This window comes from Podarcis muralis, chromosome 16 (genome assembly GCF_964188315.1).
Source record: "Podarcis muralis chromosome 16, rPodMur119.hap1.1, whole genome shotgun sequence".
Classification (NCBI taxonomy): domain Eukaryota; kingdom Metazoa; phylum Chordata; class Lepidosauria; order Squamata; family Lacertidae; genus Podarcis; species Podarcis muralis.
The window spans coordinates 41,664,204-41,691,626 of NC_135670.1; the positions used below are offsets into that span (position 1 = coordinate 41,664,204).

The 27,423-nt window shown below is 50.0% G+C and overlaps 1 protein-coding gene across 2 annotated transcripts; it reads left to right on the forward strand.

The window, feature by feature from the left end:
• Positions 1-8,604: 8,604 nt before the first annotated feature.
• On the forward strand, positions 8,605-27,396 carry TFIP11 (tuftelin interacting protein 11). 2 transcript variants are annotated; one of them, XM_028710410.2, is made up of 14 exons: positions 8,605-8,689; positions 13,253-13,321; positions 13,842-14,069; positions 14,332-14,485; positions 15,092-15,248; positions 15,854-15,981; positions 16,601-16,753; positions 17,932-18,447; positions 19,411-19,517; positions 22,015-22,183; positions 22,813-23,056; positions 24,473-24,615; positions 25,563-25,728; positions 26,688-27,396. In XM_028710410.2, exons 1-14 carry the CDS (start codon positions 8,613-8,615, stop codon positions 27,041-27,043), a joined length of 2,667 nt encoding a protein of 888 aa, XP_028566243.2. In that variant the 5' UTR covers positions 8,605-8,612; the 3' UTR covers positions 27,044-27,396. The 2 variants fall into 2 exon arrangements, with proteins under 2 accessions (XP_028566243.2, XP_028566245.1); XM_028710412.2 differs by having other exon boundaries at positions 8,672-8,689; positions 13,859-14,069.
• The last annotated feature ends 27 nt before the right edge of the window (positions 27,397-27,423 follow it).

Below are 27,423 nucleotides of genomic sequence, written 5' to 3' on the forward strand. Positions count from 1 at the left end.
TAAACAGTCTGTGACCTTTCTTATCTGTGGGAATTATCTTCCAATACACCCCCATGAGTGTGATGCTCATCTAACAGCAACCTACTGGTGGTCCCTGGCCCAAAACATATCCAGCTGTCCTCAACCAGAGCCAGAGCCTTTTTGGTGGAACACTTTGTCTAATGAGACCAGGGCTCAGTGCAATCTATCTCAGTTCTCTCACTTGTCATGGTGAGTGGGCTTGCACATTCCTATGACCCTTGTGAGTGAAGCCGTTGGGAATCTCGTACTCCCAGCAGGGTCACCCAAGGTGGTAAGGTCAAAGAAAATTAAATATGCTCAGAGTCCTGTAGTGATTTCATGCTCTTTATTGCAGCTTGTAAAACAGTGACTGAATTTCCCCCAAAACCTCAGGCTTTTATATACATTATTTACACAATGAGTCCCGTCTGAATGGCTGGTTCTGCTTCCCTCCTGGAGCCTGATTGGTCTTTCCTGCAAGCCAATCAATTCTTGCATTCTAGGATCCTACTTGCCTATTGTTCTAGGATCCAAGCTTAGTACATAACAGGGAAGGAGCTAGACAAAGAATGAGCCAAGAAGTCCTCAATGGCAGAACAGGCGGGTGATAACAAGCAGTGTGTTACAACGGCTGTGAAGGCGGATGAAGGCTGCATGAGATAGGATCCACCAGTTCGTCGTGACTACTCATGCCATCAGAACAGAGCCCTACTGCGAAGGCTGTGCGTTGGTCAGTGTGCACTGATCTACACACATAAAACAAATTCACGCACAGGCATCTTCCAAAAACCCAACCCAACCCCCCCAAACCCAACCCCCATGGCGATCACTAAATGGCTACAGGGGCAGGAATGTGAAGCCCCTAGTCATGAACCGACACATGGGCGTTCAGTCGTTCTGACTCAAGGAATAAGGCAGTTGAGCAGCTCAGCAGCTGTATCCATGACTGAGCAGCCCTTTTTAGGATCCACTATTCTCACCCCGAAAAGGAGAAGAGGCTGGAAATGGTGCCCTAAACATAGTATGCCTCCCTTTTTCCCTGACTGGATTACCGCGCCCAGGTGGAATCTCTTTTCCCATAGTTTGAATCTATTATTCTGCATCCTAGTCTCTAGAACAGCAGAAAACAAGCTTGCTCCCTCTTCAACATGACATCCCTTCAAATATTTAAACATGGCTATCATGTCACTCCTTAATCTTCTCTTCTCTAGATTAAACAAATCCAGCTCCCTAAGTCTCTCCTCATAGGGCTTGGATTACAGACCTTTTACATTTTGGTCACCCACCTCTGGACATGTTCCAGCTTGACAATATCCTTCTTCAACTGGACACAGTATTTCAGGTGTGGTCTGACCAACCAGAATAGTGTGGTAGCATTCCTTCACTTGATCTAGACACTATACTCCTATTGATGCAGCCCAGAATTGCATTGGCGTTCTTAGCTGCCACATCACGCTGTTGACTCATATTCAGCTTGTGGTCGACCAAGACTCCCAGATCCCTTTCACTGGTACTGTTGTCAAGCCAAGTGTCCCCCACCTGTGCATTTCATTTTTTCTATCCAGGTGTAGTACCTTACATTTCTCCCTATTGAACTCCATATTGTTGGTTTTGGCCCAGCTCTCTAGGCTATTCAGGTCATTTTGAATTCTGACCCTGTCCTCTGGTGTATTAGCAACCTGTCAGGGAATACAGTGTGATACTTATTCATTCATTCATTTATTTACGGCTATTAGCCCATAAAATATGTACAAACATAAAAAAGCACAAAGGCTTAAAAACCGAAATATCTGACAACAGAAGGTGAACACTGCGATGCAAGGGTGGGTCATTGGGCAGAGCCAAATAACAGGATGGGGCCCGGAGAGCTCCAAGGGACGGTTCACAGAAAAAGGAAAACTGAAGACGAGATCCGACATGCACTCAATACAGTGTGATATACTGACAGTTGTTTTAAAAGATGTAACTGTAACTTAAAATCCAGTATCAGAAAAAAACAAAAATAGATGGTCCCTGTGTGGATAGTCATGGTTGCATGATGGAGCCACCCCAGTGACCATGTGGCCTGATATAAGAGGGTTCTAAAATCAGTCCTGAAAGTAGACTGGTTGAGAATGACACACGCATAGCTTTTGCTCTGCCATTAACAAGGTGAGCTGAAGCAAATTGCCTCCCTTTGGGCTTAGCAATATTTCCTACAGCATTCTTGTTGAAGGGCATTGGAGAGTTAGGTGAGGGTCACTTTTCTGTTTTTCCATCAAGCCCCCGGACAAGAATGCCACGGCATCAGCCCCAAACACTCAGTCTCATAACAAAAAATACTCAACGGAGTTAGGGCTGAGGGTAGGGGAAGTACAATCATGATCTTTCCAGTCCTCTAGAAGCTGAACCTTTTGGTCATTGTGGTCATGGAGCCAAATATCTGTTCCCAAGTTTAAAGATCTAAACAAGTAAAGAACAAGCTTGCCCTTTGCATGCAAAAGCCCTGAAATTCAGCCCATTGGGCAACGGATCATGGGGCTGGGAGGAGGGAGGTAAGGACTAGCACCTTCTCTGCCCTCCACCTCCAATTTGAGAAGCTGAATGTTTATAAAGGCACTTAGCCGATTTCTGCCACGGAAATTCTGAACAGAAACACTCTGCAGGATCAGCTCCCAAAAGAAACTGCTCTATGGTCTCTGTGTTGGGAAATGGGAACAGATCTTGCTCATCACCAACCTTTCCTCCTCAAATCAGTATCACTACAAGGCTGAACTGAACAGCTTGCTCCAGAGTTTTAAGAGATACGATTCTGTGGTGTAGTGATTAAGAGGGGTGGACTCTAATCTGGTGAGCTGGGTTCGCTTCCCCGCTCCTCCACATGCAGCTGCTGGGTGACCTTGGGCCAGTCACACTTCTCTCTGAACTCTCTCAGCCCCACCTACCTCACAAGGTGTCTGTTGTGGGGGTGGAAGGGAAAGGAGATTTTTAGCCACTTTGAGACTTCTTCAAGTAGAGAAAAGCAGGATATAAAAACTAACTCCATAAATAAGAATTCTACGGAAAAGGACCATCCCTGCCATGATGATGAAAACTATATGTTTGGATTTTGCTGTATTATACCAACCTGTGGAATATGACACTTTGCAGTTTCAAAATCTATTTGGCCACAGTGGATTGACAGTCTGGACACACGAAAACCTCTGGAAGATCTTTTGAATCAATGCCTATGTGAAAGCAGTGGTACCAGTCCTTGCAGTTTCCTTCACAGTAAACCATAGTTAGGTCACCACTGGGCCTCCTGCCCCCTTCCTTCAAGAAACATAGTGGCCAGCAGCCTTCAAACAAGGAAGGTAAAATATCTGAGCAATAGGTTAGTGTATCCTTCCATCCCTCTGGGCAAGGTCGAGACACAGTAATATAACTCTCGTTCAAGATTTGTCTCTTCTTGGGAGGAACAGCATCAATTTCCACTTGAAAATATTTGTCTTGTCTTTCAAAATAGTTTTTCCTACAGTACTGTATTATTTCTTTTGCAATCCAGGGTCTAATGGCAGCTGTCAGGGAACTGACATCAGAGACACGGGAGAGGGAGAGGGTCTCAGATTCTGCAGGTGAAGGTCCTAGCACAAGGGGGAGACTCAGCTTGGTGGAAGGGGAAGGAAATACGCGTGACACCAAGAGTCCAGGAGAGCAATGGGAAGAGGAGGTGGAAGGGCTCCGGGATTCTTCCCTGGAAGTCAGTGAAGAGAGCCCAGGCACTCCGCTACCCACGCCCACCCTGCGCAGGAGACTCCCGCGCAATGAGAGGCGGAGACGATTAGGTGTCAAAAAGCTTTTATGATGAGTTTGGCCTGGCCCAATGCGAAAAGCGTAAGGATCCATGAGGATCCGTGCTTCAAAACTACGTTTTTGGGCCACGGTATGGCCAGGAAGCCGTGGATCTCAGTTTTTTGTGGTCCGGGCTGTGCCGCCGGCGATGATGTGTGATTTGATGGTGAATTTGGGCTGATCTAGTGCAAAAAGCGTGAGGATCCATGAGGATCCGTGCTTCAAAACCACGTTTTTGGGCCACGGTATGACCAGGAAGCCGTGGATCCGTGATTTTTGTGGTGCAGGCTGTGCCCATGGCTATGACGTGTGATCTGACGGTGAGTTTGGGTTGGCCCAATGCGAAAAGCGTGAGGATCCATGAGGATCCGTGCTTCAAAACCATGTCTTTGGGCCATGCCGTTGCCAGATAACCGTGGACCTGAGTTTTCTGTGCTGCAGGCTGTGCCCCTGGACATGATGTTTGATATGACAGTGAATTTGGGGTGGCCTAATGCAAAAAGCGTTAGGATCTGTGCAGATCCGACCTTCAAAACCACGTTTTTGGGCCATGCCGTTGCCAGATAACCGTGGACCTGAGTTTTCTGTGCTGCAGGCTGTGCCCCTGGACATGATGTTTGATATGACAGTGAATTTGGGGTGGCCTAATGCAAAAAGCGTTAGGATCCGTGCAGATCCGACCTTCAAAACCACGTTTTTGGGCCACGGTATGGCCAGGAAGCCGTGGATCCATGATTTTTGTGGTGGATGCTGTGCCCCTGGCCATGATGTTTGATCTGATGGTGACTTTGGGCTGATCTAGTGCAAAAATAATGAGGACCCATGAGGATCCGTGCTTCGAAACCACGTTTTTGGTCTATGGCGTTGCCAGATAACCGTGGATCCGAGTTTTTTGTTGTGTAGGCTGTGCCCCTGGACATGATGTGTGATTTGACGGTGAGTTTAGGGTAGCTCAATGCAAAAAGCGTGAGGATCCATGAGGATCCGTCCTTCAAAACCACATTTTCGGGCCATGGATTTACCAGGAAGTCATGGATCCGTGACTTTTGTGGTGTAGGCTGTGCTCCTGGCTATGATGTGTGATTTGACAGTGAGTTTGGGGTGGTCCAATGCAAAAAGCGTGAAGATCCATGAGGATCCGTGGTCCGGAACCACGTTTTTGGGCCACGGTATGGCCAGGAAGCCGTGGATCCGTGATTTTTGTGGTGGATGCTGTGCCCCTGGCCATGATGTTTGATCTGATAGTGACTTTGGGATGGTCTTGTGCAAAAATCATGAGGATCCATGAGGATCCATGCTTCGGAACCACGTTTTTGGGCCACGGTATGGCCAGGCAGGTGTGGATCCGAGTTTTTTGGGGTGTAGGCTGTGCCCCAGGCTATGATATGTGATTTGACAGTGATTTTGGGTTGGCCCAATGCAAAAAGCGTGAGGATCCATGAAGATCCGTGCTTTAAAACCACGTTTTTGGGCCATGGAGTGGCCAGGAAGCCGTGGATCCGAGTTTTTTGTGGTGTAAGCTGTGCCCCTGGACATGATGTGTGATTTGACAGTGAGTTTGGGTTGGCCCAATGCAAAAAGCGTGAGGATCCATGAGGATCCGTTCTTGAAAACCATGTTTTTGGGCCACGGTATGGCCAGGAAGCCGTGGATCCGTGATTTCTGTGGTGGATGCTGTGCCCCTGGACATGATGTGTAATTTGACAGTGAGTTTGGGTTGGTCCAATGCAAAAAGCGTGAGGATCCATGAGGATCCGTGCTTTGGAACCACGTTTTTGGGCCATGGAGTGGGGAGGAAGCCGTGGATCCGAGTTTTTTGTGGTGTAAGCTGTGCCCCTGGACATGATGTGTGATTTGACGGTGAGTTTGGGTTGGCCCAATGCAAAAAGTGTGAGGATCCATGAGGATCCGTGCTTCGGAACCACGTTTTTGGGCCATGGCATTGCCAGATAACCGTGGATCCGAGTTTTTTGTGGTGCAGGCTGTGCCCCTGGGAATGATGTGTGATTTGACGGTGAGTTTGGGTTGGCCCAATGCAAAAAGTGTGAGGATCCATGAGGATCCGTGCTTCGGAACCACGTTTTTGGGCCATGAAGTGGCCAGGAAGCCATGGATCCGAGTTTTTTGTGGTGCAGGCTGTGCCCCTGGGAATGATGTGTGATTTGACGGTGAGTTTGGGTTGGTCCAATGCAGAAAGCGTGAGGATCCATGAGGATCCGTGCTTCAAAACCACGTTTTTGGGCCATGAAGTGGCCAGGAAGCCGTGGATCCGAGTTTTTTGTGGTGCAGGCTGTGCCCCTGGGAATGATGTGTGATTTGACGGTGAGTTTGGGTTGGTCCAATGCAGAAAGCGTGAGGATCCATGAGGATCCGTGCTTTGGAACCACGTTTTTGGGCCATGAAGTGGCCAGGAAGCCGTGGATCCGAGTTTTTTGTGGTGCAGGCTGTGCCCCTGGGAATGATGTGTGATTTGACGGTGAGTTTGGGTTGGCCCAATGCAAAAAGCGTGAGGATCCATGAGGATCCGTGCTTTGGAACCACGTTTTTGGGCCATGAAGTGGCCAGGAAGCCGTGGATCCGAGTTTTTTGTGGTGCAGGCTGTGCCCCTGGGAATGATGTGTGATTTGATGGTGAGTTTGGGTTGGCACAATGCAGAAAGCGTGAGGATCCATGAGGATCCGTGCTTTGGAACCACGTTTTTGGGCCATGGAGTGGCCAGGAAGCCGTGGATCCGAGTTTTTTGTGGTGTAAGCTGTGCCCCTGGACATGATGTGTGATTTGACGGTGAGTTTGGGTTGGCCCAATGCAAAAAGTGTGAGGATCCATGAGGATCCGTGCTTCGGAACCACGTTTTTGGGCCATGGCATTGCCAGATAACCGTGGATCTGAGTTTTTTGTGGTGCAGGCTGTGCCCCTGGGAATGATGTGTGATTTGACGGTGAGTTTGGGTTGGTCCAATGCAAAAAGCGTGAGGATCCATGAGGATCCGTGCTTTGGAACCACGTTTTTGGGCCATGGAGTGGGGAGGAAGCCGTGGATCCGAGTTTTTTGTGGTGTAAGCTGTGCCCCTGGGAATGATGTGTGATTTGACGGTGAGTTTGGGTTGGCCCAATGCAAAAAGTGTGAGGATCCATGAGGATCCGTGCTTCGGAACCACGTTTTTGGGCCATGGCATTGCCAGATAACCGTGGATCCGAGTTTTTTGTGGTGCAGGCTGTGCCCCTGGGAATGATGTGTGATTTGACGGTGAGTTTGGGTTGGTCCAATGCAAAAAGCGTGAGGATCCATGAGGATCCGTGCTTTGGACCCACGTTTTTGGGCCATGGAGTGGCCAGGAAGCCGTGGATCCGAGTTTTTTGTGGTGCAGGCTGTGCCCCTGGGAATGATGTGTGATTTGATAGTGAGTTTGGGTTGGCACAATGCAGAAAGCGTGAAGATCCATGAGGATCCGTGCTTTGGAACCACGTTTTTGGGCCATGGAATGGCCAGGAAGCCATGGATCCGAGTTTTTTGTGGTGTAAGCTGTGCCCCTGGACATGATGTGTGATTTGACGGTGAGTTTGGGCTGATCTAGTGCAAAAATCATAAGGATTCATGAGGATCCGTGCTTCGGAACCACGTTTTTGGGCCAGGGCGTGGCCAGGCAGGTGTGGATCCGAGTTTTTTGTGTTGTAGGCTGTGCCCCTTACTATGATATGTGATTTGACGGTGAGTTTGGGTTGGCCCGATGCAGAAAGCGTGTGGATCCATGAAGATCCGTTCTTGAAAACCACGTTTTTGGGCCACGGTTTCGCCAGGAAGCCGTGGATGCGTGATTTCTGTGGTGGATGTTGTGCCCCTGGACATGATTTGTAATTTGAAAGTGAGTTTGGGCTGATCTAGTGCAAAAATCATGAGGATCCATGAGGATCCGTGTTTTTTAACCATGTTTTTGCGCCCCTGCGCCCCCCCGAAACAGTGGATGCGTGATTTTTTTGATGCTTTCTACAGAGTAAGACATGGTCTACAGTATCATGGTGGTTTTATTTAATTTGAATGAAAAAATCATATGAATTCACGAGGATCCGTGTAGATCCGCCTTTTACCTTTTTCCGTCAAGCTGGAAGGGGTGGACTCTCCCTCAAGGAACATTTTTAGGCAGAGGCTGGAGGGTCATCTGTCAGGGACTCTCTTAACTATGCAAGGGGATGGACTAAATGACCCTTGGCAACACTTCCAACTCTACAATTATATAATTCTATGAACACACTTGGCAGCAATTATTAGCTAGGAAACTTTCTGGTGTTTATTTCATAAAATTTATATACCTCTTGATTGTAAAAAGAAAAATCTACAAAGTGTTGTTGAAAGGAGGATTATAAACCTGGCCAAATAAACCAGAATCTACTGGCTCATTTATAAATTATTCTAAACCCACAAGCCGGGCAAGTAAGAAGCATCAAAAGCCCACAAGGGGCTCCGTGGAGGGGTCGGGGGCCGCTTGCCTGCTCCTCCAGCTGGAGCCGTGGCTGCTTTGGCAAAGACTTCCCTCCCGGACACGCCTCTGGAACCCGCGTGTTGCCGACGCCACGTGTGAATGCGGGCTGCAAAAGTCTCGCCGCCAAGAGCCAAACAAAAGCGGGCTCCGAATTGGGGAGCGGGCGGGGCACACACAGTCTGGAAGGAAGGGCACTCTGCCCATGGTCAGGGGATCCTCTCCCCCCACCTTCCTTCCTTCCGAGAGGGCTCCGTCCTCCGCCAGGACCACCGAGTCCGAGGGAAGGAGGGGCCTTTTCCCTCCCGGCGCCCTTCCTTCCGCATCTATGGTTCCTGGTTCCGGCGGAAGCGGCTGGTTGCGCATGCGCGTCTCCTTTGCCTCGGGCGACCGGCGGGCGAGGCGGTGAGTGAGGCGGGGGGGGGGGGGCGGAGCGGGAGGGGCCCAGCAGGCGCGGCGCCTCCAAAGGAGTCCCGGGCAGACTGCCGCTGGGCCTGGAGGCTCCGTGGTGCTGCGGAGGGAGGCTCAGCTGCGGCCCCGGCCAGAGCCACTCTGCCTGGTCGCCATCCCCTTTTATTGATTTTCAGTTTTATACACTTCAATAATTTTGCAATCATTTTAACATTTCAAAACTCGACTTCCTTCCCCCTCCTGATTTTCCTTAAATTTATTTTTAATGTTTTCTGCATATTCCAAATTAATTTACTCATTTATTCAACTAATTTATATACATACTCTCTTAAATCTGCAGGTTATTACAGTAATCCTGCCAATGTTCTTATCTGTTTAGTTTGTTTGTAAATATTTAATAAATATTCAATAAACCATTTCTATTATTTTATAAAAAGTTTGTTATTTTGATTTCTTATTTTTCTGGTAAGTTTCTCTATTTCTGCATATTCCATAAGTTTTTGCATCCATTCTTCTTTTGCTGGGACTTTCCCTTTTTGGGCAAGCAACATTCTTGCCGCTGTAGTCTCATACATGAATAAATTTCTATACAGTTTGGGTTTGGGTAGTTCTGTCCCTATAATTCCCAAAAGGAAGGCTTCTGGGATTTTTTTACAAGTTGATGATCCAAGATGGCGGCGCGCATAGACGCTGCGGCTTAGTGCTCTCCCTTAGCGTTCTGTTTTGTTTGTTTTGTTTTTACTATTTTTACTTGGTCTGAGTATGTCTGGCCGGGCAAGAAAGATTTACAGCAGGCAGGAACTTCTGAAGGTCGGGTTACAGTGTGAACAAGCTGTAAGAGCTGATTATTTTCGCCCAGATAACGTTCCTGTGGGAGTAGCCAGGTAAAGTCCAACTGGCAGTTAAAGTCCAACTGACAGTTCAGCTGCTGTAGGGCGCTGGCTTTGGGATGCCATTTGTCTACACGGGATTTGCACCTTCCTGATTGTGAAGAGGACCGAAAATTAATTCAGCCTTGAACAAGCAGATAAGGAAAGGAGTGGTTTAATGGGAATCCAATAGCCAGTAACCGGATACAAGATATACAAGATGGCAGCGCGCATAGACGCTGCGGCTTAGTGCTCTCCCTCAGCGTTTTGTTTTGTTTTTATTATTTTTACTTGGTCTGAGTATGTCTGGCCGGGCAAGAAAGATTTACAGCAGGCAGGAACTTCTGAAGGTCGGGTTACAGTGTGAACAAGCTGTAAGAGCTGATTATTTTCGCCCAGATAACGTTCCTGTGGGAGTAGCCAGGCCACCGGGCTCTCCATGGATTACTATGCCTCCAGGGAGGAGGCGAAGGCGGCGTAGAGACAGGAGGCAAAGGCGGGGTTGTCGGGCTGGCGTCCTGGTAAGATTGCAGAGGAGTCCATCTAAACCACCGCTCCCTAGCATATTTCTTGCTAATGTGAGATCTCTTGCCAACAAGATGGATGAATTGAGGCTGCAGGCAGCAAAGAACAGCCTTGTAAAAGATTGCTGCGTTTTATTTGTCATTGAGACATGGCTTCAACCGTCCATACCAGACACAGCTATTCAGTTGGAAGGCTGTGCGGTACATCGTCATGACCGAGGCATGGACTTCGGAAAAACCAAAGGAGGGGGGCTGTGTGTATATGTGAACAAATGCTGGTCCAATAATTCGAAGACTGTGGGCAGTCACTGTTCACCGGATTTGGAATATGTGGCTGTTAAATGTAGACCAGCCTATCTCCCTAGGGAGTTCACAGCTGTTATGTTAACTGGTGTGTACGTGCCACCAGATGCCAATGCCAACTTGGCTTTGGGATGCCTGCAGGACCTTATCAGCAGCCAGCAAGACAAGTATCCTGAAGCTGTGCACATCATTGCGGGAGACTTCAACCATGTTGAACTTAAAACAGTGCTCCCAACGCTCTATCAGCATGTGAAATGTCCCACAAGAGGGGACAAGACACTGGATAAAGTTTATTCGAATGTAAATCACGGCTATAGGGCTTTACAGCTGCCACACTTGGGCCAGTCCGACCATATGTCTCTGTTCCTGGTACCAGCATATATCCCACTCAGGAAACGGGCTCCCACAATATTAAAATCTGTTAAAATCTGGCCTGAAGGTGCTATTCACCAGCTGCAGGACTGTTTTGAGAGAACCAATTGGGATATTTTCGATAGTTCAGACCTGGAGGAGCACACGGCGGCAGTTCTGTGCTATATCAATCACTGCACAGACACTGTCACAGTAAATAAATCCATCCGGTTTTACCCCAATCAGAAACCCTGGATGAATAGAGAGGTCCAGTGCCTGTTGCGGGAAAGGAACAGGGCTTTCAGGTCAGGCGAGGTGCAGCTTTACAGTGTAGCAAGAGCAAACTTGAGGAGGGGTATTCGACGGGCAAAATTGGATTATAGGCTGAGGATTGAGGATAATTTAAGGAGCAACAACACAAGACAGATGTGGCAGGGGATTCAGCATATTACCAACTACAAACCTAACCTTGGTGCTGTCGACGGTGACCCTTTGCTGGCGGAGGAGCTTAACCTCTTCTTTGCTCGCTTCGAGAAGGAGCCACCTGAGACGCCGGTATTACAGCCACCAGCCCATAGGGGCCCCTCATTCACGGTAGAGGAACATGAGGTGAGACAGGTATTGAGGATGGCGAATCCGAGGAAGGCGGCTGGACCTGATGGCATCACTGGAAAGGTGTTGAAGGGCTGTGCGGATCAGCTGGCGAGGGTCTTTACTAAGATCTTCAATAAGTCCTTACACCAGTCTATTGTCCCACCCTGCCTGAAGTCGTCAACTATTGTTCCTCTGCCTAAAAAATCCACAATCAGTAGTTTGAATGACTATAGACCAGTTGCACTGACTCCAATCATCATGAAGTGTTTTGAGAAACTGGTGCGCCGTCACATTATTTCCTGTCTTCCATCAACTTTTGACAACTACCAGTTTGCATACAGGGCAAATAGATCCACAGAAGACGCTATCAACACCACTCTCCATGCTGCTCTGTCCCATCTGGAGCAGCCGGGGAGTTATGTGAGGCTGCTGTTTGTGGATTTTAGCTCTGCTTTTAACACTATCCTCCCCCATAGACTGGTGTCCAAGCTAGAGGCGATTGGACTCTCCAACTCCACCTGTCTCTGGGTTTTGGATTTTTTGTCAGAACGTTCTCAGAGGGTTAGAGTAGGGTCACATATGTCCACAGCCCTTAGCCTTAACACCGGCTCACCACAGGGTTGTGTGTTGAGTCCCCTGCTCTATGCTCTCTATACGTATGACTGTACAGCCATCTATTCCAGCAACAAAATCATCAAGTTTGCTGATGACACTACGGTGGTAGGGCTCATTTCAGGAGGGGATGAGTCCGCCTATCGGGACGAGGTGGAGCGGCTCTGTGTTTGGTGTGGAGAGAACAATCTGGCTCTTAATACGGCTAAGACCAAGGAATTGGTGGTGGATTACAGGAAAAAAAAGGCGGACATTCAGCCCTTGTATATCAACGGGGAACGGGTGGAGAGGGTGGCGGAATTCAGGTTTTTGGGAGTAACTATCGATCAGGGCATGACTTGGAGCGCAAATACCACTGCTCTGGTGAAGAAGGCCCAGCAGAGAATTTATTTCCTCAGACTTTTAAAGAAGAACAATCTGAGTGAGAGACTGCTGGTGTCCTTCTACCGAGGCTCCATAGAGAGCATTCTTACATACTGTATTTGTGCTTGGTTCTCCAGTTGTACAGCTAGGGAGAGGAAGGTGCTCCAGAAGGTCATAACCACAGCCCAAAGGATTATTGGTCATCCTCTCCCATCTTTGGAAGAACTGTACGGTTCCCGTTGTCTTAGGAAAGCAAATAACATCCTGCAGGATTCATCTCACCCGGGACACAGTCTGTTTGCACTACTGCCTTCTGGCAGGAGATATAGAAACATCAAGTCAAAGACAAATAGACTGAAAAACAGTTTCTATCCAAGAGCTGTGGCCTTTTTGAATGCTGTAACTCGATAGTGTGACCTGGGAGTTTGATGGGTGTTGGTGTGGGTGTGGCTGGAATGTGGTTTGTTTGGTTGTTGTTGTTGTTTTGCTTTTGTTGTTTTAAGGGATGGCATCCAATTTCGTTGCACTTGTGCAATGTTGCACTTGTGTAATGACAATAAAGAATCTATTCTATTCTATTCTATTCTATTCTATTCTATTCTGTCCCTATAATTCCCAAAAGGAAGGCTTCTGGGATTTTTTTACAAGTTTGTCATTTTAAACATCTTTTTCAGTTCATTATATATTGTATCCCAGTAAGCTTCAACCTTACTACAAGACAGCACATATGATAAAAAGAACCTGCCTGGTCGCCATCGCTAGCCTTACCACCCTCTGTGAGTTTGCCCAGTCCTCTCCGGAGGCCCTGCGAGTTAATAGCCACCGCTGCCTCCGGCAGGAGGGAGTTCCGTCACTTAACAATGTGCTTCCTTGGGTCTGTCCTGAATCTTCCAACGCGCACCTCACTTGTCATCATTATTATATTTCTTTGTTGCATTTAGGCACCACCTTTTCTTTCAAGAGCTCAAGCTGATTCTCCCCCTCCTGGGTCCCCACAACAGCCCTGTGAGGTAAGCTGAGGCAGTGACTCCCCCAAGGTCACCCAGTGAGCTTTATGGCTAGTTGGGGAATTCAAACCCTGATCTCCCAGGCCCTCATCTGACACTCTTAACACCAATGTCATGTGCTATGAGAGGGAGAAGAGCCTCTATTCACTTACTCCTATCTTGTCATACCTCTTGCTCACCTTTTCTCTTAATTAAAAAGTCCCAAAATCGGGGAGGCACACATACCCTTAATCATTTTATATTGGGGTAATTGTAGGAATAACCAGGAGGGAGAGTGGGCAGCAGCAAAGGTTAAGATTGTAGAGGAACCTGGGGCCAGGTTTAGGAGTAGAGTCAAGGTGGCTTGTGTATTTTGGGAGATGAGGGGCAGGCAGGGGATCACATATAGACAAGGAGTGGGGAAAGGAATGGTCAGAGGGAGAGAGCTAGGTCAGGGAGCAGGTTGAGGGGTTGGGGAGTGTGCACAGGGAGCTTCCTGGGTTATTTCTTCATCTTCTGCTTCCTCTCCCCATACCTATGCCAGTTTCTTACTCCAACAAGGCATCATGTCGCTGTCCCATTTGTATGGCAAAAATGACGCTGCTGCTGATGACGATGTGGAGATGGAGAAATTTGAGATCACCGACTGGGACCTTCAGAATGAGTTCAATCCCAACCGGCAGCGCCACTGGCAGACCAAGGAGGAGGCCACCTATGGCATGTGGGCTGAGCACGATTCTGATGATGAGAGGCCCAGCTTTGGGGGCAAACGGTACTGGCCCCCCGAGGAAGTGATCGGGAATGTTGTGATTTGTGAGGCTGTTCTTGAAGGTTCTGCACCCCTGTTTCCAAACCCTTGATTAACACCTCCCTTGATTGTATATGTCAGCTTCTGATTTTGCGTTATTAACTTGACAAGTAGCATAGATGTCTCTCAACAGTGAATTTAATCAGGAAAAAGCTATCTCATGTCTAAATGCATATCTGTAGACTACAGAAACATCTCTGAATAAATGTATTTTTTCTTAACCTAGGTCTAAAGATTACTCGGCGCCTGTTAACTTTATCAGTGCTGGGCTAAAGAAGCCAGCAGCTGATGAGATAACAGATGAAGATTCTGATGAGGATGAGAAGCCTCTGAAGCAGGAAGAAATCCCCAAAGAGTTTGTGCCAAAGAAGTTAAAGACAGTGAGTTCTTAGTTAATTGGGCCATAAATCACTGCATTTTAATTGTGGTTCTGGAGTGTCTTAAAGAACCTCAGGAAGCACTAACCGCAACAGGAAGAACCACACAGTCTGGATTTTGTTGGTGTGGAATGTGCACAGTCTCAACTATAAACACCCCAAATAAATGTCTGGCCTGAGACACACCAGTGCTTTAGTAATAGAGCTGTCAGTAGAGCCAGGCACTGAATGAACTAGGACAGGGGCCAGCAAACTTTTTCAGCAGGGGGCCGGTCCACTGTCCCTCAGACCTTGTGGGGCGGGGCAGATTTTTTTTTTTTGGGGGGGGGAATATGAATGAATTCCTGTGCCCCACAAATAACCCAGAGATGCATTTTAAATAAAAACACACATTCTACTCATGTAAAAACACCAGGCAGGCCCTACAAATAACCCAGAGATGCATTTTAAACAAAAGGACACATTCTACTCATGTAAAAACATGCTGATTCTTGGACCGTCCGCCGGCCGGATTTAGAAGGCGATTGGGCCAGATCCAGCCCCTGGGCCTTAGTTTGCCTACCCATGAACTATGATATTTAATTCATCTTTTTGTGTGTGTTTTAACAGGGTGGCAATTTCAAACCGAGCCAGAAGGGCTTCATAGGAGGAACCAAATCTTTTATGGACTTTGGTAGCTGGGAGAGGCATACAAAAGGAATTGGGCAGAAACTTCTTCAAAAAATGGGCTATGTGCCTGGAAGGGGCCTTGGAAAGAATGCTCAAGGTATGGCCCAGCACCCCACTTGATTTGTTGTACAGGCTTTTAAAGAAGACCCCAGGAAAACAAAAACCAAGTTGGTATCTGCCTTTCTTTCTCCTTCAAGCAGAATCAGCCTATCAGTTAATTTTGATCTGTATGTAAAACTGGCACAGAAATTGTAAACCAGCCTTGGCCAACCTGACCGTCAGCTGTGCTGGCAGAGGCTGATGGGACTTGTAGTTAACACATCTGGAAGGCACCAGGTTGGGGAAGGCGTTAAACAGTGGCTACTTGCAAAGATTCTGGTTAACATGAAATGTCCAGATAGGAAAATTGCACTTCATCCAGGATGAACAGTAGGGGAAGCAGCAGCACTCCTTTCCCAGAGTGCCACAGGGCTAATTAACTGCCTGGCCCTTTAAGACCAAGAGATGCAACCCCATCAGCTCTTTTTGATGTGGGTGGGGAAATATATGGGGGGCAGGCTTTCTGAAAATAGAAGAGCCAACCAGGGCTCAAGCGCAGGGAATAGTAGAGCTGCTGCTGGGCTATTTTGCCTCCCTTTCCAGGCAGCTCTGATCATTCTGTGTTCTTATATTCACTTCACTAACAGCTGTGAATTTTCTTAGGTATCATCAACCCTATTGAAGCTAAGCAGAGGAAAGGCAAGGCAGCCATAGGGGCGTATGGCTCTGAGCGAACCACACAGTCCTTGCAGGACTTCCCTGTTGTTGACTCAGACGAAGAGGCAGAGGAGGTATTCCCGCCCCCCCTTTCCTTCTCCTCATTTCTCCCCCTCCCCCAACTCTCCTCATTGCCACATTTGGGGACCTGTGTGGAAGAAATGTAGTGATTTCTTACAATGGTGTTTACATCCTAACAAAAACTGCCTTCTGCATTTGACTGTTGTATCTGGCTCTGTGCATGAGAGCAGCTGTGATCCCTGCACTGCAGAGGGTTGTACTAGATGATGCTTTGGGTCTCTTCCAACTCTACAATTCTGTGATTCTTTCTTCCCTTGGCAAATGTTTAAACGGGGTACAAAGCAGTTCTTGGAACCTGGGTTGGCAGTTCATTTCTGTACACATAACAACTTATGTTGGCAGCTGGTAGGACTGAGAGAGTTAAAGCCTTGCTTTTTGCTTTCAGGCATGTCCTGTAGAAGACCATATTGTGGACCAGAGCTAGGGTTGGTTGGTGCCTGTTGGCGCAGACCTTTAAAAGAGTGAACCCCCCCTCCCCTCCCCTGGACATAGTCCACTGGCAATATTCCCTGCTCAGCCCCAGACCAAGGAAAGGGTTTGGTGCTCTGCAGTCCCCAGTGGAGTGTTTCCCTCCTCCATCTTGCACTTCTCCCATCTCTTCTTTCATCCCAGGAGTTCCAGAAGGAGCTCAGCCAGTGGCGGAAGGACCCAGGTGGGGGCAAGAAGAAGCCAAAGTACACCTACAAGACTGTGGAGGAACTGAAAGCCAAAGGCCGGGCTGGGAAGCAACTGTCGGCACCTCAGAAGGAGCTGGCACAAGTGAAGGTGAGGCTGATTGTCCAAAGCAAGATGGGGCAGGTTTCAGAAAAAGAAAGAGCCTGCTGGATAAGGCCAAGGGGGCCCCATGTAGTTCATCATCTTCTGACAGTGGCCAACCAGCTGCATGTGGGAAATCCACAAGCAAGGTCCAAGCATGAGAGCCCTCGCTCCTGCAGTTTCCAGAAACTGGTCTTTGGGAGCATTGCTGCCTTCCACAGTGGAGACACAGCAGAGCCGTCCTGGCTAGTAACTACTCAGAGCGCTCTCCTCCTGGCTCGTTCTCTGACCTTTGTCCTCAGCGAGGGGGAGCTTTGACTGGCTTGCAACAGGTCCCTTTGCTGAGGGAAATACAGAAGATGATGAGCCAAGGAAGCTTTTCTCCCAGGTTCAAGAGTTAGGTGTCTTTCTTTTCCCTTAATATTCCTCCAGGATTGAGGTTGTAAGCAGGTGACTGGCATGACCTATTCTGACCTGTTAGCTCTTGTGCCCTTTCATGCTGGCAAGTCCAAACCTGCCTCTGTATGTAATGCTTGAAAAGCAACAGAGAGCTCTGCTGCATTCTGGAACAATTGCCTGGCTTGATTTGAACTGGAAAGGGAAGTCAAGAGCCCACGTGCTCCCTAGAAGCCCAAATCCTTGACATACAGAAGTACAGCTCTTAAAAATGGCCGGTTGGCATTGGGTGTCTGTGGTTAATTTCATTATTGGCTCATGAGCCCTAGGGCTAAGTCCTGCCCTGTCCTCTGAAATAAATGGTAGTCAGCCCTTGGGTTTCCCAGGAGAAGAGGGCAGTGGTGGAGCCAAGGTCACACTGGGGTAAGTGGGAGTGGAGAGACATGCCCTGACCCTTGTGAACCATTCCCTTGGAGCCTGCAGACGGTCCCATCACTGCAAATGGCAAAAAGTGTTGGGCTGTGCTGGGCTCATTAGAAGATGCAATGTAATTCTGCAGTGTACCAAACTTAGGTTTGCATCTGGAATATGCAAGCTTTGGAATTTGAATTGACTGGACTTTGAAAGGTCGCCTACTACTCCAGCAGCCCAAATTGGCCCTCTGAAAAGTATTGTTTTACCCTCTTTGTATAGATTCTGCTCACCAGGACACCACGAAGCAGTACCTGCTGTTGGTTGAAAGTGGTCTTATAACTTGTTGGGGGTTTTCTGTTTGTTTGCTTGTTTGGAAGGTGATTGACATGACCGGCCGGGAGCAGAAAGTCTATTACAGCTACAGCCAGATCAGCCAGAAGCACAACATCCCTGACGACAACCCCCAGCTGCCTCCACCGCTGGGCAAGGACTCCAAGGCGCAGGCCTTCAGTCTGCCTGAACTGGAGCACAACCTGCAGCTCCTCATTGACCTGACGGAGCAGGAGATCATCCAGAATGACCGGCAGCTGCAGTACGAGAGGGACATGGTGGTCAACCTGACCCATGAGATCGACAAGATGGCGGAGGTCCTGGAGCGGGAGGAGGCAGACACGCGCAACCTCAGCGAGGTCCTGGAGCTGGTGGAGGAGTGTGAGAGGCGGATGCAGCCCAACTGCAAGGACCCCCTGACCCTGCCTGAGTGCGCCAGGATCTTTGAGACCCTCCAGGACAAATACTACGAAGAGTACCGGATGTCCGACCGCGTGGACCTGGCTGTGGCCATTGTCTTCCCTCTCGTCAAGGACTACTTCAAAAACTGGGACCCTCTGAAGGTGGGTGGGTTCAGAGACCAGGAGCAGCAAAAGGGCCATGCCAATTGGGTGGCCAAACACCCACATTTTCTGGCCAAGCTCAGCTTCCCAAACCCCAATTGTCCTTCTGCCTATAAAGGGTTTCTTAATTACTTTTTTTCTTGCTCTCCCTCCAATGAGTTTAGCAGGGGAGTGCAAACATTTTATTCTTTTTATCCTCACAACCAGTGGCGGAGGAAGGGGTGTGTGGTGGGTGCGGGCCACCCCAGGTGTCATCACTGAGGTGGGGGGGGGACAAAATGACAAAAATACGAGTTTTTTTATATATATAAAATAAATAAATTAAAATAGGGCTCACTAAAGCTTTTACTTCAGTCAACAAATGTAAAGAAATGTGGCTGACACTGGGTGCCATACTGCAGGAGCCGGCATTACTACGGGGCCTGCAGCGTGCCTGAGCCACGTGTACTTCCTGGGAGTGAGGTGGTGGCTTGAGCGCCTGTAGGCTTGGCGCTACCTGAAATGGCAGTGTGAGGCTTGCATCTGCCCACTGCCTCTCCCTCAGCCTCCCTACAGCTGAAGGGGAGGCTGCGGAGAGGCTCCACGCAGCATGCCCTGCTCCCATGGGTGGCTCACCCCGCCCCCAGCTGCAGGATGCACGCGCCGCAGCGGGCACCTATGCCGCTGCTCACAACAACTCTGTGAGGCAGGCCAGGCTGAGAGTGACTGGCGCATGGTCACCCTGTGAACTTTGTAGGTGCATCTCCCTAGCCAAGAGTCCTACACTCTGGCCATCGCACCCCAAAAGCGTCCAGGGTGAGGAAGAACACCTTACCAAATAGAAAGCCTTCCAAATAAACCCAATACGCCATGCCAGCCTTGGGGAAAGAGCTGTCCCCTTTCTCCAAATAGGAGCTCCCTTTTTTTCGTTTGACTCTCAATTGCCTTGTACACCTAACACACTGCCTCTCCTCTCCTCTCTAGGATCACATGTATGGCACTGATATCCTAGCCAAGTGGAAGAGCTTGCTGGAAAACGACCAGTTGCTGTCGCACGGTGGGCAGGACCTTGCCTCGGATGCTTTTCACAGGTGAACATAGCGTCTGTGCAGGTTTGGCAGGGAAGTTTCTCTCCAAGGGAGGAGCAGCCGTGTGCTGGTCAAACAGGCCTGGCTAATCCAATTCCTTCCTTAATGCTGCGGGGAGGATTTTCTTAATAATAATTATATATTGCACTTATTAGTTGCTTTTTTATAGATACAAAAGTAACTGAAAGTGCTTTACAAAAAAAGGGAGCACATAAATTTAAGCCAACATGCATTCATAATTATAAAAAGGCATTGAAGCAGGCCACATACCGTATTTTTCGCCCTATAGGACGCACTTTTCCCCCTCCAAAAATGAAGGGGAAATGTGTGTGCGTCCTATGGGGCGAATGCAGGCTTTTGCTGAAGCCTGGAGAGCGAGAGGTGTCGGTGCACACCGACACCTCTCGCTCTCCAGGCAGCTATCCGCAAGCCTTGCACGCCCGGGGGAACTCCCCCCGGGCGCGTAAGGCTTGCAGGCGGCAGCCTGCAGCGTGGAGCACGGGACGACCTTCGGAGGACGCCCCGCGCTTCACGCAGCTGTCCGCAAGCCTTGCGCGCCTGGGAGATCTCCCCCCGAGCGCGCAAGGCTTGCGGGCGGTAGCCTGCAGCGCGGAGCACGGGGCGCCCTCCGTAGGACGCCCTGTGCTTCGCGGAGGTGTCCGCAAGCCTTGCGCGCCCGGGGGAACTCCCCCCGGGCGTGTACGGCTTGCGGGCGGCAGCCGGCAGCGCGGAGCACGGGGCGCCCTCCGTAGGAGGCTGCGGAGGGTGGCGCGGAGCTGCCTGCGCTCCATGGCTTCTTGCAGCTCTGCGCCACCCTCCGGATCCCGGCGCGAAGCCGTGCGGGGCTGCGGAGGGTGGCGCGCAGCTGCCTGCGCTCCAGTGCTTCTTGCAGCTCCGCGCCACCCCCCGGATCCCGGCGCGAAGCCGCGGAGGGTGGCGCGGAACTGCCTGCGCTCCAGGGCTTCCTGCAGCTCTGCGCCACCCTCTGGATCCTGGCGCGAAGTCGTGCGGGGCTCCGGAGGGTAGCGCAGAGCTGCCTGCATTCCGAAGCCTGGTGCGCGCTGAAGAGCGCCCCCGGGCTTCGCGCACCTCTCTGCAAGCCTGGGGAGACCAGTGCGGCTCCCTAGGCTTGCGGATATCAGGCTGTTCTGTGGGCTGGGGTCAGGGGAAGCTCGGGCTTCCCCCGCGCCTGCCCCGTGCCTGGGGAGGGGAAATTTTTTTTTCTTTATTTCCCCCCCCCAAAAAAAAAAATTAGGTGCGTCCTATGGGGCGGTGCGTCCTATGGGGCGAAAAATACGGTATATCAAAACCCTCCAAATCAAAGGCTGAAGGCCTGATGGAAAAAAAGTGTTTTTGCCTGGCACTTAAAAATACTGTAGATACAGGAAACTCCCACTATGTTGTCCAGTGCCAAACCTGGAAGTGACCCAAAAATGTCATAAAAGATGTCACTAACAGGGCAGGGTGGAGGGCTGCGGCAGCGGAATAGGGTGTTTCAATTACAGTTTCATGCAAGCACACAACCCCCACGCAACTGGGGAGACAATTCCATAAATGGGGAGCTACCACTGAGAATGGCACCCTTCATGCCTCCCTCAGAGGGAACACATGGAGAAGGGCCTCGGATGACTAACCCAGGCTCCAGGTTGGTTCATGCAGGGGGGGGGGGGGAGGTGGTGCTTGAGTTATTGGGGTCCTGAGCCACGAAAGGTTTCATAGGTCAAAGCCAGCACCTTGAATTGAGCCCAGAAGTGAATTGCAAGCCAGTTGTGCCAGAAGTGGTATTATGTGGTTCAGACTACCCCTGCATTGGTCAATAAAATTTTATTTCTCAATTTTTCAAATTTTATAAGCATCAGTTAAAAAGAAAAGCAAAACAATAAACTTATTCCCTTGGACTTCCCTTCCCCCCTTTTGTGGACCCTTATATTATAGTTTCTCTCCCTGCATCTCCTTAATAATTCAAATTTTTACTAAATCTTTACTGCGCTGGTCAATAAGCTGGCTGTTGACTTCTGCACCAGCTGCAGTTTCCAAATTGTCTTCAAAGGCAGCTCCACACATCATGCATTGCAGCAATCTAACCTGAAGGTGACCATAGCATAGGCAACAACCTGCTTCATCCCTGACGTCAGCCTTGCAGGCTGAGTCTGATGGGAGCTGGGAGTCCAGCAAAAGCTTTGGAGCAGACCATGCACCTCCTTTCTCTGGCTAAGGCTTGAAATGCAAAAGCTGATGACATGGAAAAGCATTTTGCTGCCTATATACCCTTGAGTCCATCAAACTTGCTTAGGCATGTGTACATCACGAGAGAGAGATTTCAGACTTGCCCTAAGCCCAAGAGAGAAGCTGGGAAAGGAGGTTTTGAAGACACAGTAGCTGCATTTGCATTGTCCATCAGAAGGAAATCTCTTAAAGCACCCCTAGTTCCTATTGAAGAAGCAAAGCGTGGTTTGGATCTGCCCCTGGCCCCGCTCAATTGAGATTTTTAATCCTTCAGGTTGATGTGGGAGACTTGGATGCCGTACGTGCGGAACGTGGTAGCACAGTGGCAGCCCCGGAACTGCATCCCGATGGTGGACTTCCTTGACAGCTGGGGGCACATCATTCCTGTTTGGATACTAGACAACATTCTGGACCAGCTGATCTGCCCCAAGTTGCAGAAAGAGGTAGACGAGGGGCTCTTGGGGCTCCTTTCAGGCACACTGGGCGTTGAAGTTTCAGCAGGGCTTGTTGCGTGGGGCAGGAGGCTTAACCAGAAAGCCCTTGTTGCAAAGGCAGCGTGGTGTAGAGGTTAGAGCAGGGGTCAGCAACCTTTTTCAGCCATGGGCTGTCCCTCAGACCATGTGGTGGGCCGGACTATATTTTTTGGGGAAAAATATGAACGAATTCCTATGCCCCACAAATAACCCAGAGATGCATTTTAAATAAAAGGACACACTCTACTCATGTAAAAACACGCTGATTCCCAGACCGTCCGTGGGCTGGATTGAGAAGGCGATTGGGCCGCATCCGGCCCCCGGGCCTTAGGTTGCCTACCCTTGGGTTAAAGGAACAGACTAGAGCCTGGGAGACCCGGGTTCCAATCCCTATATGGCTGCAAAGCTCACTGGGTGACCTTGTACCAGTCACTGCCTCTCAGTCTGCCTACCTCACAGGATTGGTGTGAGGGATTAAATGAGGGAGGAAAGAACTACATATGCCACGTTGAGCTCCTTGGAGAAAAAGGTGGGATAGAAAAGCAGTAAGTTAATGCCTCTGGGTGTCCCATAAGGCTTACTGCTGCTCTTGCTTCAAGGTGGAAAGCTGGAATCCCCTGACGGACACGGTCCCCATCCACTCGTGGATCCACCCCTGGCTGCCCTTAATGCACACCCGGCTCGAACCACTCTACTCGCCCATCCGCAACAAGCTGTCCAACGCCCTCCAGAAATGGCACCCCAGCGACTCCTCGGCCAAGCTGATCCTGCAGCCCTGGAAGGAGGTCTTCACCCCGGGGTCCTGGGAGGCCTTCATGATCAAGAACATTGTGCCCAAGCTGGGTGAGTCGGTTCCCCCAGGGCTGCCTTTGCAGCAGACCAGGAGGCGGGCGACTGGGGTTGGAGGCCTTGCGGGAAGCAGCCTTCTTCTAAAACAGACCACAGGTCCATTTAGCTCCGCATTGCCTACACACACAGTGACTGGCTCTCCGGGATTTCTGGCAAGGCATGTTCCCTGTCCTGCGTGGAGACAGTGACACGGGTTGAACCTGGACCTTCTTGCATGCAAAATGGGTGCCCTGCCTCTCAAGAAACCTTTCTGGGGTTAAGGAAGCAGGACTGTCCCACAGAAGCACATGCAAGAGGGGCAGAGACCAAAGCGTGGGCATGCAGAATTTGCACGTGCCTTAAACTCACTTTAATTCTTGCTGATCCAATGATTTGGGTTTGTTTGTTTGGTAGGTAGGTAGGGTGTCAGTTTGAGGCAGGGTGGATAGTGGGGTCAGGCAGGTAGCAGCCTCCGGAGCTGATTTTGGCTCTGGAACACTTTTCCTATTGGCTTGCTGTCTTGCTGAGTTACAAATTTAAAAAATTCCTTCCAGTAGCACCTTAGAGACCAACTAAGTTTGTTCTTGGTATGAGCTTTTGTGTGCATGCACACTTCTTCAGATACACTGAAACACAAGTCACCAGACCCTTATATATAGTGAGAGGGTGGGGAGGGGTATTACTCAGAAGGGTGGTGGGAATGGGTGAACCCTCCCCACCCTCTAACTATATATAAGGGTCTGGTGACTTCTGTTTCAGTGTATCTGAAGAAGGAACAGGGAGTTCAGCAGTTGCTCTCTTACAGCTTGAAAGAGCTTTTGGGATCCTCACTAGAGAAAGTTGTTTCTGAAGTGAAGGACATGAGGCAGGAGTTGATAATGCAGGTGAGCTGCGCACAAGTGAGCTGCATGCAAGCTGCCGGCCAGCTCTGTGGAGGCTCCTTTTATTGACACAAATATGCAAACCCAGGCGGATACATTTTGGGCTGTGACCTTTATACTTCTTCCAGTCCCGAGCTCGTGGTGTGGTACAAAGTTATTTTGGCACCTGTTTCCACCGCGTCATTTTCCCCTTGCACAGTGTATGACGAAGGAGACAAAGGTCACAGACAGGACACCGCAGACTACTGAGATCACAAAAGGTTAGACAGAGGGCACGATGTTCAGACAGCTGTGGCTTTGTCTGTGAGGGGGAGTGTGCTCCGCACCCCAAGGTCACGCATGCAGGCAGGCTGAGGCTGCCTGCGGGTGGGGAGTGTGCTCCGGACCCAGCGATCATCCCTACAAAGTTTATCTTGGTTGCAGCTTTGCTGGTTTCCCTGAGGGGAGAACATCAACATTTTTTTTGGGGGGGGTGCACGTGCAAAGAAGTCCCTCTGCTCTCTAGGCTGAGCTGGTTTAAGCTTGCTGCCGTCTCCACATTCCTCCACAGGCTTGTGTCTGAACGAGCTGATGATCAACCCCCACCAGCAGCACATGGACTCCTTCTTCTGGGTGATGGACTGGGAAGGGATGATCTCTGTCTCTAGCCTTGTGGGGATCCTGGAGAAGCACTTCTTCCCCAAGTGGTTGCAGGTGTGTGACTCCAGCAGTGTCCGGCTGGGTTCAGCCACACTTTTTCTTAGGGACATCTGAGGTTGCCACAAACAGCAGTGTTGGGTTTTGTGAACTCACATTCAGTTCAGCTTTTGCTTAAGGGTGGCTCCAGGGAAGAGGCAGTAAGGAATCCCCACCCTGCCCCTGGTACCCCTGCTGAAATGGACTGGAGCCCTGCAGCTTGGCAGGCTCACCTGATTTATCTGTTTGCCACAAAACTTTTATTATGGCTGTTTTTAGAACAACAACAACAACAAAAGTGCAAAGTCCTCTCTCAAAGGCAGGTCTTCACCCATGTCTCATACAGAAGGGGGTGTCCCATCAGCTCTCACCTGGGAGCTTCCCTTTCCTCTCCCAGCCTCCCACCCTGGGAGCTCTTCCTTTCCTTGCCTCTCACACAGGGTCTTTCACCAGCCAGCCATCACCTTTGTGTACATACAGTCCAGAGTAGAGGACCAGAGAGATGTGATAACCAAGATTTACAACTCAGTTATCATTAATCACCACATAATTATCTCTGTCGAGGGACAGTTGACAAGAAACGTCTTGTGTGCTATCTTTCCTCCCTTTCCCTTCCTGCTCATCTGATCTCTCTGGACCTGCTTGGTTTTCTGGCTTCTCTGCTAGCAGGGGTGGATTGGTGTTGCTGGAACTTGTTTTTTTCCTTTTGACCAGTGCCCCCCTTTACAGTTCCATGTGAGCTGCCAGGGGCTTTGCTGGCCCTCTCCTTTGGAAGTTGGGTGGCTTCTGGGTTTCCCTTGAAATACTTGTCCCTGGATCATAAATGCATCGGACGCTGCTTCCTCGTGAGCCTGTCCCGTCCGCAGCCCAAGTAAAGCCTTGAGTCCCTGATCTGTGAGCTCTGCCTTGGGGGGTGGGGTGGGTTGCTTGTGGTCTCCCTGCTGCTGACCCTCCTCCTCCTGCAGGTGTTGTGCTCCTGGCTCAGCAACAACCCCAATTACGAAGAGATCACCAAGTGGTACCTGGGCTGGAAGTCGATGTTCTCCGACCAGGTGCTGGCCCATCCCTCCATCAAGGAAAAATTCAACGAGGCTCTGGACATCATGAACAGAGCGGTCTCTTCCAGTGTCGGTGCGTGAGTGATGGTTGCCAACACAAATGTTGCATTGGCTTGGCAGTGAAGTAATTCAAGGATCATCATTGGAAACAGTCGCTCAAAACAATAGTGTCCCTTTTCATAGAGGAGGAAAATGGAAGAGACTGAGGCTGCAGAGCCCTGTAGAAGGGCCACGATTTTCACCAGCCTCAAGCGGCCATTGGGGAGGGTGGTAGTCCACATTTGGAGATCACCATTTGGGCTACCCTTGCTTTGCACACTTACTCGTGAGTAAATCCCACTGAATCCAAGGGGTCGTCCTTCTGAAGAGACACACATAGAATTGCACTATGAGCTCCCATGTTTCTTATAGTCCTTTCCAGCTCTCCAGAGCAGTTGGTTCTCCTCTTCCTCTTTGCCTCAATTTCAGAAGGTCTGCTATTCCTTACCTCGTCAAAATCAGCACAGTGGGAGAAACAACAGGGACTGCACTGACAGTGTATAGTTTATTAAACTATGGAACTTGCTCCCCCAGGAGGCCCCCAACTTGGATGGCTTTCAAGGAGGATTAGGCAGGTTCATGGAGGAGGAAAGGGCTATCAAAGGCTACCAGCCAGGATGTCTGTGCTCAGTTTCCCCTGTCAGAGTCAGTGATGCTTCTGAATACCAGTTGCTAGAAGCCACAGGAGGGAGAGGGCTCTTGTGCACGGGTTCTGCTTGCGGGTTTCCCGCTGGGGCATCTGGTTGGCCACCGAGAACACAGGATGCTGGACCAGATGGGCCCACTTGGGCCTGATCCAGCTGAGGGCTCCTCTTCTGCTTTTTGTCCCCTCGCTCCACCTTTCCAGCTCATTGGGCAGCCTTGCAGGCTGTGTGACCCCCTGTGTCCTCTTCCCTTGGGCTCTGGCTGTGTGCTAGGAGGGCGTGTGCAGAGCACAGGCTGCAAAAATTTGCCAGCTGCCATCTCATCTCTCTCCCTTTGCTCCTCTGCCAGGTGGCTACATGCAGCCTGGGGCCCGCGAGAACATTGCCTACCTCACACACACAGAGCGCCGGAAGGACTTCCAGTATGAGGCGATGCAGGAGCGCCGGGAGGCTGAGAACATGGCGCAGCGCGGGATCGGCATGGCCGCAGGCTCTGTGCCCATGAATTTCAAGGACCTCATCCAGACCAAGGCGGAGGAGCACAACATCGTCTTCATGCCAGTCATTGGAAAACGGCATGAAGGGAAGCAGCTCTACACTTTTGGCCGCATCGTCATCTACATTGACCGGGGTGTGGTCTTTGTGCAGGGGGAGAAGACCTGGGTCCCCACCTCCCTGCAGAGCCTCATCGACATGGCAAAGTGAGGACAAGGTGCTGGGACTCAGGGGGCACAGCACTGCCTTGCAGGCTGCCTTGCCTCATTCACTGGGGACCGGGAGGTGCAGGAAGGCAGTCCCTGAGCGGGAGCTGCCCCAGTGCGTGTGGGTTGAGGGCTATGCTGAAACTCTCCTGCCAGGCTGCGGAAAGACCAGTGCAAACCAAGTGCATCTAATGTTGTGAGGTGTCTAGCCCCCTGTATCTAGGGCTGGGGGCCAAGTACCATAACCACTAAATCTGATTGGAAGCACCTCCACCCTTTGCTCAGCCTTAGTCCACCTGAGCTTCCAATCAGTGCATCTAGAAAATGCTGACGCCCTGAATAAAAATGTCAACTTTTTTTTTTTGAGCTCTGTTTTGAGATGCA

Coding starts and splice junctions, on each gene's coding strand:
- TFIP11 (XM_028710410.2), top strand. CDS start 8,613: ATGGTTCCTGGTTCCGGCGGAAGCGGCTGGTTGCGCATGCGCGTCTCC. Junction 15,249..15,853: donor CCTTGGAAAGAATGCTCAAG/GTATGGCCCAGC, acceptor GAATTTTCTTAG/GTATCATCAACCCTATTGAA. Junction 18,448..19,410: donor AAAACTGGGACCCTCTGAAG/GTGGGTGGGTTC, acceptor TCTCCTCTCTAG/GATCACATGTATGGCACTGA.